The 19786-nt window shown below is 48.0% G+C and overlaps 4 protein-coding genes across 4 annotated transcripts; 2 read left to right on the top strand and 2 right to left on the bottom strand.

Moving 5' to 3' along the window:
• Positions 1–2243: 2243 nt before the first annotated feature.
• Positions 2244–3001, bottom strand: N7515_010228 (uncharacterized protein; the record flags this gene model as incomplete). The annotated part of the gene is made up of 2 exons (XM_056670971.1): positions 2244–2885; positions 2957–3001. The coding sequence occupies 2 exons, from the start codon at positions 2999–3001 to the stop codon at positions 2244–2246; spliced, it is 687 nt and encodes a 228-aa protein (XP_056517344.1).
• A 2011-nt stretch (positions 3002–5012) lies between these two features.
• On the top strand, positions 5013–6161 carry N7515_010229 (uncharacterized protein; the record flags this gene model as incomplete). The annotated part of the gene is made up of 1 exon (XM_056670972.1): positions 5013–6161. One exon carries the CDS (start codon positions 5013–5015, stop codon positions 6159–6161), a length of 1149 nt encoding a protein of 382 aa, XP_056517345.1.
• A 1064-nt stretch (positions 6162–7225) lies between these two features.
• On the bottom strand, positions 7226–11482 carry N7515_010230 (uncharacterized protein; the record flags this gene model as incomplete). Its single annotated transcript, XM_056670973.1, has 10 exons — positions 7226–7338; positions 7601–7975; positions 8500–8530; positions 8710–9409; positions 9460–10111; positions 10160–10503; positions 10558–10667; positions 10840–10977; positions 11036–11255; positions 11304–11482. The coding sequence occupies 10 exons, from the start codon at positions 11480–11482 to the stop codon at positions 7226–7228; spliced, it is 2862 nt and encodes a 953-aa protein (XP_056517346.1).
• A 1719-nt stretch (positions 11483–13201) lies between these two features.
• On the top strand, positions 13202–15545 carry N7515_010231 (TPR domain protein; the record flags this gene model as incomplete). Its single annotated transcript, XM_056670974.1, has 3 exons — positions 13202–13875; positions 13929–14624; positions 14672–15545. 3 exons carry the CDS (start codon positions 13202–13204, stop codon positions 15543–15545), a joined length of 2244 nt encoding a protein of 747 aa, XP_056517347.1.
• Between the last annotated feature and the right edge of the window lie 4241 nt (positions 15546–19786).

Genomic DNA, 19786 nt, shown 5'->3' on the forward strand with positions numbered 1-19786 from the left:
TCTTGGATCGTATTGAGCCAAACAGAGACTGCGGAGCTTGGATCGATGGCCCATTTGGCCCATCATCTGTTAATTGGAATTTAAATGGCAAGGTCGGCGACTATGGACATGCCTTTTTTATTGCCATCGGTATAGGAATCGCAGCTCAGTTACCATATATCAAAGAGCTCCTCGACGGCCATGAAAAGGCTCAAATATGCACGCAGAAGATTTCACTTGCCTGGCAGTTGGATAGGAATGGTGACTATGAGAGTGCACGAGACTTACTACAGTTCCTCGTCAGGCAAGATAATGGATACGTCAGTGTCCAATTCTATAATGATGGTACAATATGCTTACGCTGAGTAGATGCTTCATGTCTCAATTTATGATCCACTGCGTGCTCAGTCAGATGATGATATTCAACACATCGGTGAGAACGGGCTCATCGATGTACATAGCGGACGCGCCAACTGGGAAAGGCAGCTTGATAAAGAAATCGAAAGCCAAATGGGAAAAATGCTAGTACTTGGTAAGGCTTATTCTCACAATCTAATAAGGAATGGCCCACTCATCTCAAATCAGTATGTGCGCAGACCCAAACTCGGCATGATATCAGAAACTTGGTTAGGTCACGTGTAAATAAGAATGTTGAGTTGTTCGAACCTGAGTTTCAGCCTTGGGGTCAAACTGGAAGTCTGCGCACCTTTCTCAAGCCATGAGAGAAGAGATAGCAAAGGGGCATAAGGGGTTCTGCTCCCAGCCTGATAGAATAGTCGCATAGTTAACTAGGGTACAACTGTTAGTCCGCCAGGTGGGCTCACTGGTATCCCAGGATAACATTGAGTTGCCAGGGTTCCGATGTGCTATTGAAGAAGAGACACGCTAGGACAGAACAATGTAAATAACTAAATATTGCGGCGCCCTGTGAAAGCAATAGACCAATCCAAATAAACGGGAGGCGGTGGTAACAACCTATCGAGCATCTAATAACTAGTTAACCAACATCCAGGAAACATACGGGAGGAAAGAACGGAACACTTTAATTACAAAGGTGAAGCGATGAAATGCGTACTTCGCAGTTAGTCCCTACTCCCCGGTATATCCCTACTGCCCAGTTGGTCCTTACTGCCCAGTAAGCCCCTACTCCCCAGTTAACCCCTACTCCCCAGTATGTCCCTACTGTCCGGTTAGTCCTTACTGCCCAGTTGGTCCCTACTGCCCAGTCGGTCCTTACTGCCCAGTAAGCCCCTACTCCCCAGTTAACCCCTACTCCCCAGTATGTCCCTACTGTCCGGTTAGTCCTTACTGCCCAGTTGGTCCCTACTGCCCAGTCGGTCCTTACTGCCCAGTAAGCCCCTACTCCCCAGTTAACCCCTACTCCCCAGTATGTCCCTACTGTCCGGTTAGTCCTTACTGCCCAGTTGGTCCCTACTGCCCAGTAAGCCCCTACTCCCCAGTTAACCCCTACTCCCCAGTATGTCCCTACTGTCCGGTTAGTCCCTACTGCCCAGTTGGTCCCTACTGCCCAGTCGGTCCTTACTGCCCAGTAAGCCCCTACCTGCCCGGTAAGTCCCTACTGCCCAGTTGGTCCCTACTGCCCGGTTGGTCCCTACTGCCCAGTTAGTCCTTACTGCCCAGTAAGTCCCTACTGCCCAGTTAGTCCTTACTGCCCAGTAAGTCCCTACTGCCCAGTTGGTCCCTACTGCCCAGTCGGTCCTTACTGCCCAGTAAACCCCTACTCCCCAGTATGTCCCTACTGTCCGGTTAGTCCTTACTGCCCAGTTGGTCCCTACTGCCCAGTCGGTCCTTACTGCCCAGTAAGCCCCTACTCCCCAGTTAACCCCTACTCCCCAGTATGTCCCTACTGTCCGGTTAGTCCTTACTGCCCAGTTGGTCCCTACTCCCCAGCTCCCCGGTTGGTCCCTACTGCCCAGTTGGTCCTTACTGCCCAGTAAGCCCCTACCTGCCCGGTAAGTCCCTAATCCCCGGTAAGTCCCTACGCCCCGGTTAGTCCTTACTCCCAGATTGGTCCCTTCTCCCCAGTTGTTAATGGATACCAACCTCGTTTCTTGCAATAGTCGTCGGTATCAACTATCCAATATCACTCGGTCAGGTATTACATCACTTCTACTAATATGATAGATGGGTGTTTTGCAACATATCATACTATTGTAAAAGCTACTCAAAATTCATCGCTCTTCAATATCTCCTGACCTAGTTCGACTCCCGGTAAGAATAAGTCTGGCAGCCACTGGACCCGTTTATGTCATATCGCACATGAGGAAATCGGTGATAGTATCAACAGGGAAGCGATCATCAGTCGAAGGAGACCAGGGCATACTCTCATCTTGCTGTTCCTCAGGGACTTCAGTGTTATGGTCACCTGCGGGAAAACCCAGAAATGTCTGTGCGAGAAACTTTTTCAAGTCCTGTAGCACCTCTTCGCGAGCAGAAAGAGCCCCCTGAAGATAATCGTTCAGCTCTCGCTGATACCGGTTTTCTTCAAGAAGTCGTTCGATCTTTTGGCTATTCTGGAAATCATGATGGCTCGAGATCTCATTCAAAGAATGAAGCATTTCATCAATCGCTGGATACAACTCAATGAGACGAGCTTCAAGCTGGTTCGCTTTATTCTTTTGAAGGTTGAGGTTGTTGGACATGATCTGACAAGATTCCACCGCGAATCGCAAAGACGCCTCTTGCTGCGATCGTATATACTCCAAGGCGGTGACTTTCCTCTCAATCTGAAGGCAATAATCCCTCAGTTTTAGATATGTCGAAGAATCCACATCGATTTTAGACTCAAGGTGTCCGTGGTAGCGTCTGGATTCTTGCTCCTGGCGTAATAACTTGTTGATTAGAGAAAAACCGAATTCCTCATGATTGACCGTGGGGACATGTCCCTAGGAAACGGAAACAAGTCAATACTTCTCTGGTATATTATGTTTTACGCTTTCTTCAACCTCGTACGTACCTCAGCAGGGCTGTCCATGGATGGAGTTGCGCCACGTTCTGACATTTCTCTAACGAATAGAAAGGTGACTGGAACTCGCTTTGTCAATGTGGGAGTGCCTAATATCAGAGCATATAAAGGTTCAATGGCTTAAACACAAGGATCCGGGAACATGGGTTGCAGCGAAACGAATAAAAGACCCCGCTTTGACCAGGTATTACGGTAAATGTATGATCGTCTTTGAATTCTCGCGTTCGCCATTGTGCTTGCATTACCCTACCTGCGGCACTGGTTTTGGTAATCCTGTCCAAGTGCGAAACAAGGCACGGCAGCTACCTACTTCCTAACCGCATCTTTGACTTACTAACATAGTACGTATTTTTAGTAGTAGGAGTAGGTACTAGGAAGTAGGGACCGACATGGGATGGGGGGTGCAAAATGCGCCACACATCTAAGTGTCACAAATACATTTAGAAATATCACGGCCTCCCTTTCGAACAGATTTTCATGCCCCCTTTCCAACCTACACCAAGAAAAAAAGAAAAAAAGAAAATGGACACAAGCGAGAATAGTCTTGGTCACCGAACGAATACCCTCGCGCTTCAAAGACTGCGGTGTTATCAGGGATGCGCAATCATCAAGATACAGCATCTCGTATTTGAATCAAATAGTCTCTCAGGAACCCGAGAGATCGCTGATAAAAATGTGGAGAAACTTCTTAGAATGTTTGAAATCGAAGGCTGCGGCAATCTGGAACCTGAGCACAGAGTTTCTGCGACCATTGAACAGGAGGTTCTGACAAGAGCACTTGAAAAATCAAACGTCACCCGAGAAGCACTTCTGGATCCTACCATACAGCCATATCTCGTATTAGAAGGAGACGATCTCATGACATGTGTATATGGGAAACATCGTTTGAAAGCTGGCGAGAGATTCGGGGAATTTACATGGCTGGTTGATATCTATTTAGACAGTATGATATCTCAGCAGATGCTGCATTCTTTGAAGGCTAATTGGTATTAGATATCTCGGCTGATGCGCTCGTCCAATTGCGCGAGGAATCGACGGAAAGTATAAGCTTCACTGTCGGCGAAATATACCGATCCCTCAGGTCATACCAAATTGCACAAAATGCTGCCCTAGAGCAGAAATGGTGGGCTAGACTTGGTTCCGAAGACCGTCGGAAACAGATACGACGCTTGCAAAATGATGCTAGTCGGCGTGACATTCTGGACAAGTTGTTACCGTACGTTGGGCTATGGAAACCTTTGAGATCTTCCCAAATAACAAGGATGTTGGGACTTAAATGCCCAGATGTATGTTTAATACCCGCCTGTTTTATTCATAGCTAACCTCCTAGCTCTTGTATCATTACTTGTGCATGATAAAGGAATCATGGGCACAGTTATTTGGTTCTGGGTACGAGTGGCTTGTTGACTCGGATTCCGTGTACCATATTGAAGGGTTGATGCCTCAAATCTCTCTAGCAGACCGTAAACGCGTCACCCATCTCATGGATTCAAAGAAAATCTTTCCTCTTATTAGAATTGCTGAAGACAGGGAGGCCCTCAAGAGTCGACTTCTCCAAACGCCTGGGAGAATAATATCTCTCCATACGCTTATCCAAGATACACTTTTTATTGAACGGCCAGCAAGAGCGTTGCACTGTCTTTGCCCGCCAAAATTTAAAGGAAGCCTCAAAAAGGTCATGCTAAGTCAATGGAATCTCATCGGAGCTGGAGGATCCCTTGAAGTTCAGACTACAGAGCAGGATTTTGCAACAATGCAAGAAACTGAAAACTCGTTTGATGTATCCATGATACAACTTTGGCTTTTTGCCTGCAGGCATTTTGTCCACCAAGGAAGACAGTTGAGAACTATTGGACAAAATTCTGCATGGTCCACTGAGGATGTGAGCTTAAACAAGCTTGCTATATTGGGTTCGCGATTAGGCTTTAAGTCTGACCAGATTAGCCTGCTTCAAAACAGGGATCTGGGGCAACATATCGCACAAGGCTTTTTCAAATCTCTTTGCAGGGAGGATTTCTACAAATACGAAGATTATAAGGTGCAATCAATGTCCAACAGACTTCAGGGCTATCTGCAGAGCCCCCCTGGGTTTGTGGAGGAAGACGATGCTACAGCCCAATTCACGACAAACGATCCAGAACTGGAAGCGAGCCACCGATTTAACAGCCCCACGCGAGATGAGTATGATCGGCAACGAAGGAAAATTTTTGCAAGCCAAATGTTTGGTCCCGATCCACCACAATCGGAATATGTAACGTCGCTTGGTGTGATAAAAGATATTATCAGCTGCTTCTTTGGAAAATATCCATTTCACCAGCTTTGGAATGAACGTCAAGCTAACCTCCCACAAAGTCCCCGAGGGCTTGCCGAAGCCGCGCCCGAATCTGTCGAGGCAGATATGGATATTGAAGAAGAGCGTCCAGCAGTTCAACCTGTGTACTCGCGGCCTCCTGAAGAAGCCCCCCAGCCTTCTGCGAACTCAAGACCAGATGCGCTAGAAGAAGAAATCATGAGTGAGCCAGTAGAGATGGATCCCCACCCACCTGGAACTCCTGACCGTGAAATTTCACCATTCGCAGCCGGTCTTGAGGAAGCACCCCAACCTCTGACCTTGAGGCCTTCCGAAGAAGCCCCCCAGCCCTCTACGAACTCGGGACCAGATGCGCTGGAAGAAGAGTTCATCAGTGAGCCAGTAGGAATAGGTCTCCAGCCACCTGGGACTCCCGACCGTGATCTTCCACCATTGGCAGCCGGCTTTGAGGAAACATCTCAACCAATGGAAACGAGAACTTTCCTGACCATTCATCGGAAGATTCCTGAGATCCTTTCGACATGGTACAACTCGCAACAGGAAGTTATTGTTGTCTACCTGTTCGAGTCACGAATTTACTACAAATTCCTCTTAACTGGTGGATACACACTGCGAGCAACCTTGCAAGATCTTGCAAGGGACCATATTTTTGTGGTGTTGAATCTGTATGGGCTAGGAACACCGGATGTGAACATGGTTTATGAAGTAGCTTTGAAAGAACGCTTAATACTGGTCGGGAAACGAGACAATCCAAGTCATGGAAAACAGCTTGAAGGAACAATCTCATTGGATAAACTTCGAGATTACGTTTTGAACTATGATGTCCTCACAGGAAAGAGAAAGGCCGATACTACAGCCAATCGACCCGGGAAGCGTCGGAGATAGGACATCCGATGAGGAGTAATAGGACGGAATACTATATCTCGATCGATAAATTTGATGGTATGTTTTCGTTAAACAGCAGCAAGCCCAACTTAAGGCCCGAGAAATTTCTTCGGAGCTATCACACCGTTGAGCCCTACTGTCGGTATATATTCCACTGTGACTTGGCGGCTTCCCTTCTTGCGTGCCGCTCGGCGTTGTGACCGCCGAGGGCCGTTGTGTCACGTGCGGGATCCAGGGGTGTTTACCCCTAGGTCACCTTAGACCTAGACTAGACACATACATACATCATCAACAACCGAATACAATCCACACTTTGCTACTATAGCATACCTGTTCACTTTACTGTGTACACAGACCTAGCTGGTGAAACCAACACCTACCCTTTTAACGCGATATTGCGATTTGCGACTAGACCTAGGTTACTCGCTCATTGGTATGGTCCTAGACGTCATCCCGTAATCCTGCAAGTTAACTGATTACTGGTTGCGTGTTAGTCAAAATTCTTAATATTTCTCATGCAAAAAGAAATATTAAAGAATCGATTGGATTCAAAGAAAGGAGTAATGGCAGACTAGTTAGTCACCGAGGTGAATAAGCATATTTCATTCGGGACAAAGCTAGATATCCTCGCTGTCATCCTCATCATCCTTATACGGTCTGTTTCGCCAACATATCTCCCGCTAGTCGGTTTCTGCTTGCCGAACCATTCCATACAAAGATTTCGAGTGCCTCCCACTCGTGTTGCAAAGCGTGTTGCAAAGCGTGTCGCAAAGCGTGTCGCAAAGCGTGTCGCAAAGCGTGTCGCAAAGCGTGTCGCAAAGCGTGTCGCAAAGCGTGTCGCAAGGCACGCTGCAAAGCATGTCGCAAGATTGCAGGGTTATTGCCACGGCTTTTATCATAATGCATCTAGAGACTTGTGGACATTTAATTCGCAGGTCCGGCACACAAAATCGTGACTGTTCATCTTACCTTAAGTCCTGAAATACTACACGGTTTGTATCAAAGACGAAAAGATGACCTTCTCGACCTTCCTTCTTCTCGCTAGCCTCTATATATGCGCCGCCCTAGGTGGCACTCTCCAAGTCATCGATTATGACGGCCAATGCGTGATATGGTCTGATGATAACCATGGCTGTACGGGACACTCGGCACCTTTTGGTCTCCTTGATGGAGATAGCTGTTCAGGTGAGTGTTAATTCACAAATATACGACTGGCATTAACGAAGCCCTAGATATAAGCCAGGTTACGCATGGTACACGAAAGGACTACTCCAAATTACATGTGGATATTTGCGGCAAAATAGAAGGTCGGCCTGTTGCATGGATTGAGGTAAACCACAACGGAGTTATTCAAATTTCCAATCAAAATGGAGATGAGACAGGATGCATATTGGAGAACGGATTGAAGGTTGGTAGCTCATGTATTGCTCCCAACATACCTTCTTCGGCATCTTCTCCATCAACATCTTCTCCCCCCGCATCGCCTTCATCAAAATCATCTTCCTCGGAATCGACTTCTTCGGGAACGACTTCTTCGGGAACGACTTCTTCAGGAACGACTTCTTCAGGAACGACTTCTTCAGGAACGACTTCTTCAGGAACGACTTCTTCAGGAACGACTTCTTCAGGAACGACTTCTTCAGGGACGACTTCTTCAGGAACGACTTCTTCAGGAACGACTTCTTCAGGAACGACTTCTTCAGGAACGACTTCTTCAGGAACGACTTCTTCAGGAACGACTTCTTCGGAAACGACTTCTTCGGGAACGACTTCTTCAGGAACGACTTCTTCGGAAACGACTTCTTCGACATCTTCTCCATCACCCGCATCAGCATCGTCAAGTCAAATCTCTAGCTGCACAAGGCCCGAACTAGAAAATCATTAGGGACTGTACAATTCAATGAAGCCCTCCGACTATCATTCATGGTATCTCATCTCCCGCTCCTAGATCGAACGATCACTCTCTCTTTCTCTTCTTACTATACTTGCTGAGATAGAATTGCGTTACACGACCCCATGGTGACCAGATAAAAGTCAGATAGCATTTAAATCTCTTTGGGTATGGTTTTTCCTACCGGGTTTTCCATACCACTAGCGTGAATGCGAAAGAGACTTCCTTACGTTTTGCCGCTCTAAGAATATTACTTTGGGGCCTTATGACCTCGTTCGTAAACCCAGCTTATGATCGAATGTGTACGTGCTTGACTTTTTGTAGACCTGGTTGCGAAGACGTATAGGCGCCAGCTACGAAAATTCAACGGTGAGGAAGACGCCATCATCGTGGCCATGTACACGAACCGTCCCTGCTTTCCACGGACCAAAGTCTTCTGCTTCCTACCTCCCATTCTTGACCACAGACCTAGAGCTTGCTATGGAAATTAGATAAGGTGAAGAAAGATAAATCTTAATTGAAGTCTGTGACAAACTAATAGTTATGCTGTCAATCTAGAATCATTGAATTGTGCAAGAAATGTTCAGTAATGACGAATAGTCTGACGCATAGCAACTTCGTTTCTTGCAATAGTCCGTATCAACGAGACGATATCACCTGGTCAGTGTTCTGCACATAGTTGTCACCAACACGTATGAACTCCATAAAGAGATCATCTATAGAGCTCATATCCGGATCTTCAAAACTGGTTTGCGGAGTGGTGGAAATATAATCCTCTGGGCTCGGCAATATTTCATCACTCATGATCTCGAAAGTAGTTCCCACTGGCTCTGGCTGAAGCTGCCACTTCCTTTTTCGTTTAACACAATTTGAGCGCGGCTCTTCGATTGAATGTGCATCAAAGAAGTGTCGCCGGAGATGTAAGTTGTCAACATATTTCCTTTCTTCGCAACATGGATGAGGGCAGAACACTGCGGCTGAAGAGTCCGCTGAACCTAAGTGTTCGTCAATATGGTTCAAGAGAGTTGATTTTGTGACCCATTGTTGAAATCTCTCGTCGGGATTCTTGCTTTTGTCGCCTAAGCAGAATGGACAGAAACCAGGGGCAACAAGGGTGGAACGGAAGGTCAGGAGACCACATCGGGGCTTGAGCCCATCGAGATGGCATTTGCAATGATTCTTCCAGGATTTTTCGTCATGGAAAATTTCGGCGCAAAGATAGCAAAATTGAACAAAGCTGCGCTGTACGCGTCGATGGGCGCGCTTCTCGTTCCTGTAGCGCTGCTGGTACTGTGCACCATTTAAGGATTTTCTTCGACACTGTAGGATATGCTTAGCTCTCCCTTGTGGGGGAATGCTGTCCGTTTATCAGCCTTTTGATCCATAATGCCCTTCAGGTACACTCACTCTAGTATAGACTTCTCGCATATTGGACAACGCCCTCCCTCGGGGGCCATGCCGGGATAGTAAACGGTACGTTCGCTTGACGTGCAAATAGTGACCATGTCTTCCAGGCACTGTCGACCAACTTCACTATCTAGAGATGCCTTCTTCAAGAGATTCTCGCTGAGACGGGAGCGCTCTGGTAGATATTTCTTGTAGATGTCAAAAAGAGATGTTGAGTCGCGTTCGGAGAAGTCGTTCCCAGACACATACTCAGCGTATGAAGTATCCCACCAGCTTTTGATGAAATCCTTCTTCCAGGCTAGCAATCTTTTTGCTTTCTTGCTATAAAGACGAGCCCGTTCAAATTGGAGGTGGCTATTTTCTTCCAATCTTCCAGCAATCTCCTGGGTTATGTGGGCAATTCTCTGATTTATCTTCACAATTTCATCGTCAGTTTCGAACTGTGCGATCGTAGCTGCATTGAGATGGAGTGGTACGTTCGGATCTCGGTGATGAGACATGCTTTGTTCCATATCACGGCATTCGTAGTCAGGCTCTAAATCATAGAATAAGGCCTGTATATCTAGTGCCTTGAGTGAAGACTGATATTTCAAATAGGTGTCATGATTCTGGTGATCAAGAGCCTGCCCACGAGTAGCCTGAGAAGCCTTGGCTGAAATTCCTTAGTAATTTTGGGGTATGACGGCACAAATGTACTTACGGTCGATCTTGTTTGCAATGCCTCCTCGAATCCCATGTACACGCAACTGGTCTTTGAACCCGTCGCGCTGGGCCAAGCTGGTGAAGTTGTGCCGCAACGACGAGAAAGTCAATGCTTTCGATGATTTAGGTCCTCCAGAATCAACCATTCTGAAGAATGGGAGATTCTTTACGGTTTCGTCCCATTCTAGGGTCCATGACTCTCTTCCCTTAGGTGGCTTTGCGGCAAGAACCTCTGTTACAGTAGCAAGTCCCTTAAAGGCACCATCCGCCACCCCATGAACGATTACCCAGAAGACAAAACTCATTCCAAGAACTGGATGCTCTCTAAACCAATTCTTTGGCCTGATTCTCTATATTAGCCGTCTTCAATAGGATGATTTTAGCTCGTAAACTCACAAGGTAGTATCGTCGCGATAACGCCAGCCTTTTATGAATTCGGGATCAATTGTCACCCAGCGTATCAAGCATCCCCTTTCCTTGCTCCATTTGAGATGAAATGAAAGGTGCTGATAATAATTAGCCACTCCATATAATCAAAAATAATATAATCATCAAGATACAAACCCTATAATATAAGCATTCATTTGACTTGCGATAGGCACTTGATTCGACGATAGCGCCTGCTCTTGCACCCGAGCCAGCGAATAAAGAGAGAGAACTTCCCGTCTGCACGCGTACTCTCTCATGTACATAATCGTGAGAGTCATCCACAAACAGGTGTCGAAGCAGGTAATCTATGTCCTTTCCGTTGACCAGGAAGCGCTCTCTGGGCTTTGTAGGGAGCTTATGTTTCACTGTTAATTCGGTTCTAATGAACTATTGTTTTCTTTAATTAGCTGCGAGCTCTAAAAAAAGGATAGTGGTGGCCCCTTACGTTAAGAACATCATTCTTGACTTCCCTGGGAAGGGATCGAGAAGTTTCTCGCTCCCACTTTGACGTAAAGCTGGTGAAGTGACCACAAGCCGAAGTTTGAGACGGAACTCTTTTGCATGATTTGATGTAAAACTCTGCGAAAAGTTTCAGAAGCTCAGGAGTCGGAACAGGCAGGTTTGGAAAATCTGGGTCAGTGGACTCATTACGAGAAATCCTCCATCTGCTGATAATTAGGAAATAATATCGGTGAAATATTAGTCAAACATACAGAGCCCAATTGCTAACCGCATAGTCGTATTTCTCTAGCGTGGCAGGCGCTAGCTCAGGGTGGCAGATAGTATTACCCTCTTTTTCCTTCTCGTCTTGATATTCACGTGTGAAGCCACGTGATATTGCACGTGCAAGACGCTCCTGGAGTGCTTTCGGGATATTCTGTTCGGAGAACATATCTTGAGTGGTAAAGAGAATCAACGAAAATCATGGCAGAGTAAGAAACCGGCCTTAGGGCTGGTCTTAAGAATTGTTCTTGGAGCGGGCTTAGGATTCGAATGAGTTGGCCCCTATCACCCATACGGTGAGAATTGTCACCCGTTCTCACCCCGTTCTCACCTCTCTCACCCTAGTCTCAAAACTTCTCACCCATATCACCCGCACTCACCTTGGAGTGCCGCTTGGGTGCTAGAGGCAAATTGAGTATTGACTGTGCAGAATATGTGGCTTAAGTACGGCTGAGCGGACGGGAAGCCCTGTTTTCCACACCCTATGGTCGTATGTACTGAATATAGTGGTGGATAGAATCATATCTAACAAGGAATTGGATCAGCTGAAGGGGGGAGAGAGAGAATCCATTCGGCTTTTCGTAACTTAAGGTCACATGTAGCCTTCGCGCTAATTTGGATCAGCTGAAGTGTACGCACTAACCGGCCGTGGCCCGTGAGCACTCAATCGCATCACGTGATGAAAAACGACCACCTTCTACTCTGTAGCGGCGTAGTCTCATTCCCCTCTCAACAAAGGCTACATGTGACCTTAAGTTACGAAAAGCCGAATGGATTCTCTCTCTCTCTCTCAACAATTACACTAATACACGATGACGCAAACTTGGAAGGCACCGACCTCATCTATAACAGGGCGAGCCGCCGCCGCGCCGCGAGCGATATCATGATTAATGGGTTATTGTGTCATCCGGAACCCCTACCCAGACTGGAGAGCTTCCAGAGTCCAGACCCTGAAACAATCGATGCTGCACTTCTAGACCGTGACGATCATGTCTTTCCAGGTGGTGAGCAGACCCAAGAGAGATATCACCGGCATCGCAACATGTCCGGGCAGATTTCGTACTACAGATGTCTTGTGGAATGCTCCAATTCAGATGACAAACTGTAAAGTGAACGGCGGTTTTTGCCCCTCGTGCTCAATTCTCGGCCCTTCCCCTCGAAGACAGGCTAGAGTTCCTGTCCTAGCTGTTTGAGGGTGCTTTATCCCATTGTATATCTAGGTACACCTTTGAGCGCAAGACGCCACTGCCTCAAGATGCATCGCAAACCAGGATTCAGACATCACATACGACTGTGGCCAGCCAAGCCCAAATACCGAACGAGTTGACGCGCAACATGCCTCTTGTACGATAGGTAAAAGGTTTACCATGGTCTATTGATGAAGTATCTTTATTGGTGAAGCTCCGGGAAGAACATAATCTTGCTTGGACGGAGGTGACGAGTCTGTTCACACAGAAACTCCCGGAAGGGAGCACAGGGTATCTACCTACAGGTGTACTGGAGAACGACGCCCAAGAAACATCAGCTCTCTTTGGCGGGTTCGCGTACGGCTCTGCGTTCAGCGATTTATCCGCTAATGCTACTTCGAGTACGCAGGTGTATAGCGGGCAGGGTTCGGATGTAGTTTGTAATGGTATTGGTGCCTGAAATTCTCTGTGCTTTGAGTGTTTGGTCTTGCAATACTCAGCCTGCTTGGTCGATGCGTCGTTTGCCAAACAAACTCCCTGTCACCTCTTCCCACCCCGTCTGGCTTTTGACAGTGCATCCTCTTCCATCACCTTCCTCCTTTTGAACAATCTCTCATCTGGCATCTCGGATTCTTTCTTGCCATTTCTTTACATCTCTTCGGTGCTACGGCTTGCAACCACTTGACCTTTCCGTCGTCATCATGGATACCCACGACGTTTCCCATGTCCCAGAGTACCTTAGGTATCTTCAAGTACAGAAGCAGAACCTAACAAATGCGAAGGCTGTCAAGGGCCATCCAGCAATTCCCAAAAAGTCCAAAGATGAAATCTTGATGCAGTTCATGTCTCGACGGATGCAATTGATGAGAATGGAAACTCCTGCTAATCCGGTGAACCTCCAAGCTTCGTTCCTACCACATGCCTACCCTCCATGCGTTAGACCCTTCAGCGCGTTGAAGAAGGTCATGATCGACAGCCTGTGTCTTGAGACTCACCATCGGGGACGGTATCTCCTTCTGAGAACGGTCACTCCGACAGATACGCTGACCAGCGTGATGGCCATCGTAGAAGATGAAGTCGGGAGTGTTCTAATGCTGCTGCTCTACAACCAAGAGCAGGAGCTATCGGGCGCACAGAGCCTCAGGGAGGGTACAGTTCTTGTTGTAAAAGAACCCTATGTGAAAGTAATGGCAGACGGGGACTACGGGATTCGAGTCGACCATCTCTCGGATGTCTGGTTTATCCCTGAGTTTGACGACCTGGTTCCCTTATCCTGGAGGGAACGCGTCACGCAGGCTGATGAGAACGCCTCTACTTGGAAGGCGAAAGGGAATGAGCATTTTGACCGAGGCGATCATCGTTCGGCAATCCAATGGTAAGCTGAAAAATATTGCTGTGTCTAAGAGGGAATGCTAAAGATGACTTCAGCTATTCAAAGACTTTGGAAGCCCATCCCTCGCCAGAATTGCTGGTGATAGCGCAGCTCAACCGTGCTCTTTCCTGTTTGAAAAGCGACCGCTTTGATGCCGCGTTGAGAGATGTTGAAAGTGTCTTGCAAGTATCAGAGCTATCAGCAAAGGCTCTTTTCAGGAAGGCTCAGGCCCTGTATCAACTTCAAAGGTTCAAGGAATCATGCGAGACTCACGCAATACTTGCAGAGAAGTTTCCAGGCAACACCATGGCTGCCCATGAAAATGCACGAGCATCTGCTCGGCTTGTGGAGCAGGACAGCGGGAAATACGACTTCAGAAAAATGATACTGGAGGCCAATACGCTTCAGCCGCCGAGGCTTGACCACGCCACGTACATTGGTCCTGTAACTGTCAAGCAAACTCGATCTCATGGGAGAGGGCTCTTCACAGCGGAGGCAGTAAAGGCAGGCGACCTTCTGTTCTGCGAAAAGGCATTTGCTCACGCTTTCCACAAGGGAAATGCCTCGGGTCTCCGTCTGTTGCTGAATGTCGACATGGACAAAGCGACGATTGGTACTCAAGCAGAGCTTATTGAATTGATTGTTCAGAAGCTTTACAAAAATCCGTCCCTGCTGCCAGGCTTTGTCGATCATCATGGCAAATACAAATCAGTGGATGTCCTAGAAGTGGATTCTATTGCCGTCGTAGATACGTATGTCACTGCTTCCCCATCTTGGTATGAAAACTAATGCCTTCCAGCTTCCTCGTTGGGAGAATCGTTCTCCTAAACAGTTTCGGGTGCCCTCTTGTCTCCCGCGAGAGTCACATACGCAGCATGAAAGGGGATGATACGGCCAAAAAGGCCAATGAACAATTCCATTCTTGTGGTTTCTGGTCGATGGCGTCATACATTAACCACTCTTGCCTGAGCAATGCTCGTCGTTCCTTCATTGGAGACATGATGATCGTTCGTGCTTCTAGGGACCTGCCTCCTGAGACCGAAATTACCTTCTGGTACAAATCACCCATGAACGGTGATCCCACAGAACTACCCGTCGACCTACAGCACTGGGGCTTCAAGTGCGATTGCACATTATGCCAGGATATACGAAGTCTCAAGCCCAGTGTGCTATTAGACCGAAGTAGAATTTCGGCTGACCTTCAAAGATTATTCAAGAGACCCAAGATTAATTCGCGAAAGATTGAAGACACAATTTCCAGCCTCGCAGGCACATATTGCCGACCAGCTTCTGAAGTCCCTCGCCTTGCACTTTATTCATCATATCTGTCTCTTGCTGCGTTCTATGCTTCATCCGGAAACCTTAGAGAGGCTGTGAAATTTGGATTGATGAGTCTAGAGTCACTTGGCTTCGTTATCGAAGGTGGAAATATTCCTCATGTCTCAGATGCTCCACTAGTTGTCCAAACTTGGGGTCTGATGAATGATGGAGTCGTGGGATGCTGGATGATTCTGTGTTTTGCATATCGAGAGCTCGCTTCTCCTCTCGCGTCCCAAGCTGGGGGATATGCCAAACTCTCCTACCGAATCTGTGTTGGCGAAGATGGGACTTTTGATCAGACCTACGACAGACTATCGAACCGGGTGGATGGCCTTTTGACGACCGCAAAGTAGTCATGCCAGGCTAACTCAAAATGCGAGGTTGGTGTTAGTCCACAAGAAGAGAGAGACCATATCTCTGGGTTATTTCGCCAATTGAATAGCGTCAGACCGGAAATAATTGGTAATTTGAGCAGTCACGCATTAGTTAGCTTAAGCGGTGCTATTGTTTCCCAGCCAATGACCATGCCGACTGGCTAATATTTACTTCGATCCGCTGATAAAGCCGTAATTTCCCGACTCTTTTCAAGGAACTCGCAGGCAACCTTCCAACCTAATTGCCACAACTCCTTTCTCATCGGCCAAAGATGGGCCATGGGATCATATTATGGGGGAGGATAGCGATGATGGATAGCCATGTTCAACATCGGGCAATGATAGACAGTCCGAATTCTCACATCATAATTCATGTCCTCTTCGTCCTCCTGTCCTCTTCATCCCATCGTCATCATCCATCTCCTTACTGTGTAGATGCAAGTGATACGGTGCTCAAAGAGCGACAGCGGATGATCTCAATATTCAAAAATTGTGAATTTTTATGTAGGTTTGAATGGACGTAGACACGGGTGAAAGAAAACAGTTCCATTATATAGAAGCTATATAGAGTCAAGCTAGCAAATCGATACTCGCTGGGATGACTTAATAGCAGAATTCTTGACCTGGGAGAGTTGGTCCAGCATGAGAGAGACGAGACTGAAGAGAGGAGATTGTGGGAACAAAGAACCGACGAAAGTTTATGGAACGAACAGGCGACAGGGATGCCACAACTCCCTACCCAATGTTTCTGGAAGTGGTGTGAGTCAACATCAACATGTGCTCTTTCACTCGTCTTCCATGCTTCAGGTTTGGCGTTCCGTCGAGACCTGGATTGTTAGGCGATTATTTTCCCGATCTATCCAGATCAGAGTCAACATGCTTTGATGCCAGCCTTAATGAATGCTGACACTCCACGACCAGCCGAGCACGAGACACTATCCTCAAATTGCCTAAGCAATCGACGGTAGGGGAGTCCCACACATGTCGTCTCACCAGTATGGGAGACCGTCACTTCCACCGATGGAAATGGCCTCGAAAGGAGTCACGTCATCACGGCGTTGTCGAGGCATAATTTGACGAATCCAGACCTTCCCGAACTGCCGAGCCCAAGAGACGATCCGAAGACGTCTGCACGATGTTGACCCCCGCCAGGGATTGCATGGAAGCGAAGGAAGGTGTTCATGGCTTTGTTTCCGAACGAACATCTCCGCAACATAGTGCCGCCTGTTCCGCGCAGCCATCAACCAGATCCAGGACGGCGGTCAGCGTCGCCCGCCTATGGCCACTCTCTGTATATGGGAACCATCACGGAGATCCTTGCAAAGACCAACTTCATACAATAAAGGCCTGGCCCTAGCGACAACGTCGAATCCGTCACATGCGCTATCGACGACATCAGCGGCTGCAGCCTTTCGACAAGTCCATTCTGCTGGCAGACATAGGTTTCTACCGATGAGGCGGACGGATTGAGATATGCAAACCAATGAGGGACTCGATGACAGATCAAGAGACGTCGTACCGAAGAACCCCCCGAAGCATGGATCCGATGAACCAGGAGCTCCACGATCTGGCAAGCCCGCGGAGACTCTCCGAGACTATGCGAGGATTCCCGAGCAGTCAAGGGAGGGCAGCGACTACTTTTGACTCATGCGAAGAGTGACACGATGTGTCGTCTCCCTGTCTCCACCTCTTAGGTGTCACCGAAGATTGGCACTGACGCTCTGACATTCGCCGCTTTCAATCTCACAATGAGCTTTGACTCCTGCATGTGGACTGCAAGAACACGGTGAGCATCAAAGTGACCTGGGAGATAGTCGCTATCGACCCCAATTAGGAGCCCAGCGAACTGACAACTCCATTCTCTGCAGCCGATAGATTGAACTGCATAAACGCGCTGAGCGAGACTTCCCCAGGGAGCAAATCATGACACCATGAAATGACTAGGCTTGGGTATTTCATGCATGTCTACAATAACCATCCAAGATGTCCGATCTCGATCGGGAGTGGAGGCCGACCAAGATTCGTCCAATGAAGTTTTCCTTGGTCATGGAAAGTTCCCCATTCTCGTCTTTTTGGGTATGGGGAACGGGATTCTCACGCGATCGGTGTGATAGTGGAGAGGAGTACTCCGACTGGGTTTTGCGCGGCTCCATGCTTCATTGGCACCTTGTCCTTGGTTGTTGGAGGACGCGTGACACTGGGAGCGCATCGGCGCTCTCCGACAAGCATTCGACAACACGCACACTGTTCTTTATGTGAGGAGCAAGCTGACGCCCGGAACTCGGCTCATCTACTCGACGGCGGACCCACGGTGGTCATCGGACATCCTAGAGAGCAAGATAAGTAAGTGATGAGATCACATAAGTGGTTTGACACCCTTGTTGGACTTGGACTGTTACTTACAAAAGCTTGCATTGCGAGCAATCGCACCCTCCGACTTCCCCAGTTCACGACCGAGAAAATCGCAATCATATGTGGCACCTAGTGCCAGTGGAGAGAGTGGAGGTCCCCTGCCCGACAGTTTGGGTCTGCATTGATCAGCATGGTGCAGATCAGTGACAGGACGCCCAAGCATTCAGTTCTTACGTGCTCAACCATCTCGTCTACAGGCCTCATGCGGTGTGCGCACCGGTAGACCATCCATGGTGGGCAGATGTAGATGTGATACCTTCTAATCAATGAAGGCACATTTGTGAAACGGATCATGGCAGGACTCGACACTATTGGAAAGGAGTAAGTATTGGGACCCACAGGTGAACTTCATTCCTTGTCGGACGACTGCCGCTCACTTACAGCACAGAAGCTTGTTTTAATCCCTGAGGTTGTTCTCACCGACCATCAAGCGGTAGATTCTTGGCTTCCTTCTTGACGGCGTTGCTCGGAGTGCTTTTCTGCCTGTAAGCACTCCATGATAGCTGAGAAGGCCGACTCGACTTTTTCCTCGATCTTGAGATCTCTCAACACCTGACCGTCGAAGTATTTGACGCTGCGTGGAGTCTTGATGTCAGTTTCTTTGGACCCCGGATCCACCACTTTATAAACATTTGAGCCCCAGGTGTGAACGGCAGGGCTTTTCAGACTTCGCTGTTCTTGGACGAAGTCGGCTCAAAAGAGGAGCCGAGGAAGACCATAACTGTGGACTTCCTGCAATCCCATGGTCAAGTGGCTCAACTGAAAATCTCGATTGGGTTATTGCTCGAGATGATGGCGCCGCCATCGAGGCAGCCGTGAACCAACGGTGCTCATCAGCAAGATTCGAGGCTATCGTGAAGAAGGAGTAAGTATAGAGATCCCACGGATGGGCTTCGATCCTTGTCGGATTACTTACTGTAAAGAGCCTTCTGCCGATTCTCAAGGATCTCGCAGGCACTCGACCTCCATGGGGAAGGGTTTCAAACCGAGGCTGCGAACAACTGGGGCTCCGTCCCTTGTGGGCTGTTGGCGAGGAAACCATGGCTCTTCAGTCTCCATATCTTCTGCAGTCATCAGTATCAACATTCGTCATGGAAATGGTTTGCGGACTCGGTGTGATGCATTTAAAAAGAGATGGGAAGTGATTGAAGGGGTGGTGGGATGCTTACCGAGAGACGAGTGGTCGAGTCCCCCTCGACGAAGCCGAGGACAGGACCCGGTTGGAGCCCTTTTTTGTCTACTCAGACGTCGTCAGGTGCCTCATCAACCGAACCCACAGACCGGATCAATTAGGAACCTTCATGGTGGCAGGTATGTTGATGGGTCTGGGGAAGAAGGTTGATGAGGGATCGAGTGAGAAAGGGGAAGATGAAGTGAGAGAAGCACTTTATATGCCATCCTTGGAACGACTAAGCGATTGATCTTACCTAGACCCGCCGGGGATATGAACAGATTGTTTAAGGCGAGCGCATTGGAGGGTTGTGTCACATTCTGCTTTCGTGCGGCTGCGTTGCGGCTCGCTGTCTTGCGGCTCACAGTGCACGACGACATCATACTCTTTGGTCTTCAGATCTTGGACAAGGACCTACCGAGCTTGGTAGGTGGATAACTCGCCCGCTTCCTTTCCTTAATCGGTTCGTCTTCTCTCATTTTTACTCCGGCATATCTACTTACACGACACATGGGATTATGGAGTGTCCTGGGCTGACTGGTGGGTTTGCCAATCGATTGCACCAACTACAGAAGCCATGGAGTCGTTTTATTCAACCATCAGTTACGACAAAGTGAAATGTGCCCCGATGAGACGT

This window comes from Penicillium bovifimosum (genome assembly GCF_028826915.1).
Source record: "Penicillium bovifimosum strain IBT 22155 chromosome Unknown utg000008l_segment0_segment0, whole genome shotgun sequence".
Taxonomy (NCBI): Eukaryota; Fungi; Ascomycota; class Eurotiomycetes; order Eurotiales; family Aspergillaceae; genus Penicillium; species Penicillium bovifimosum.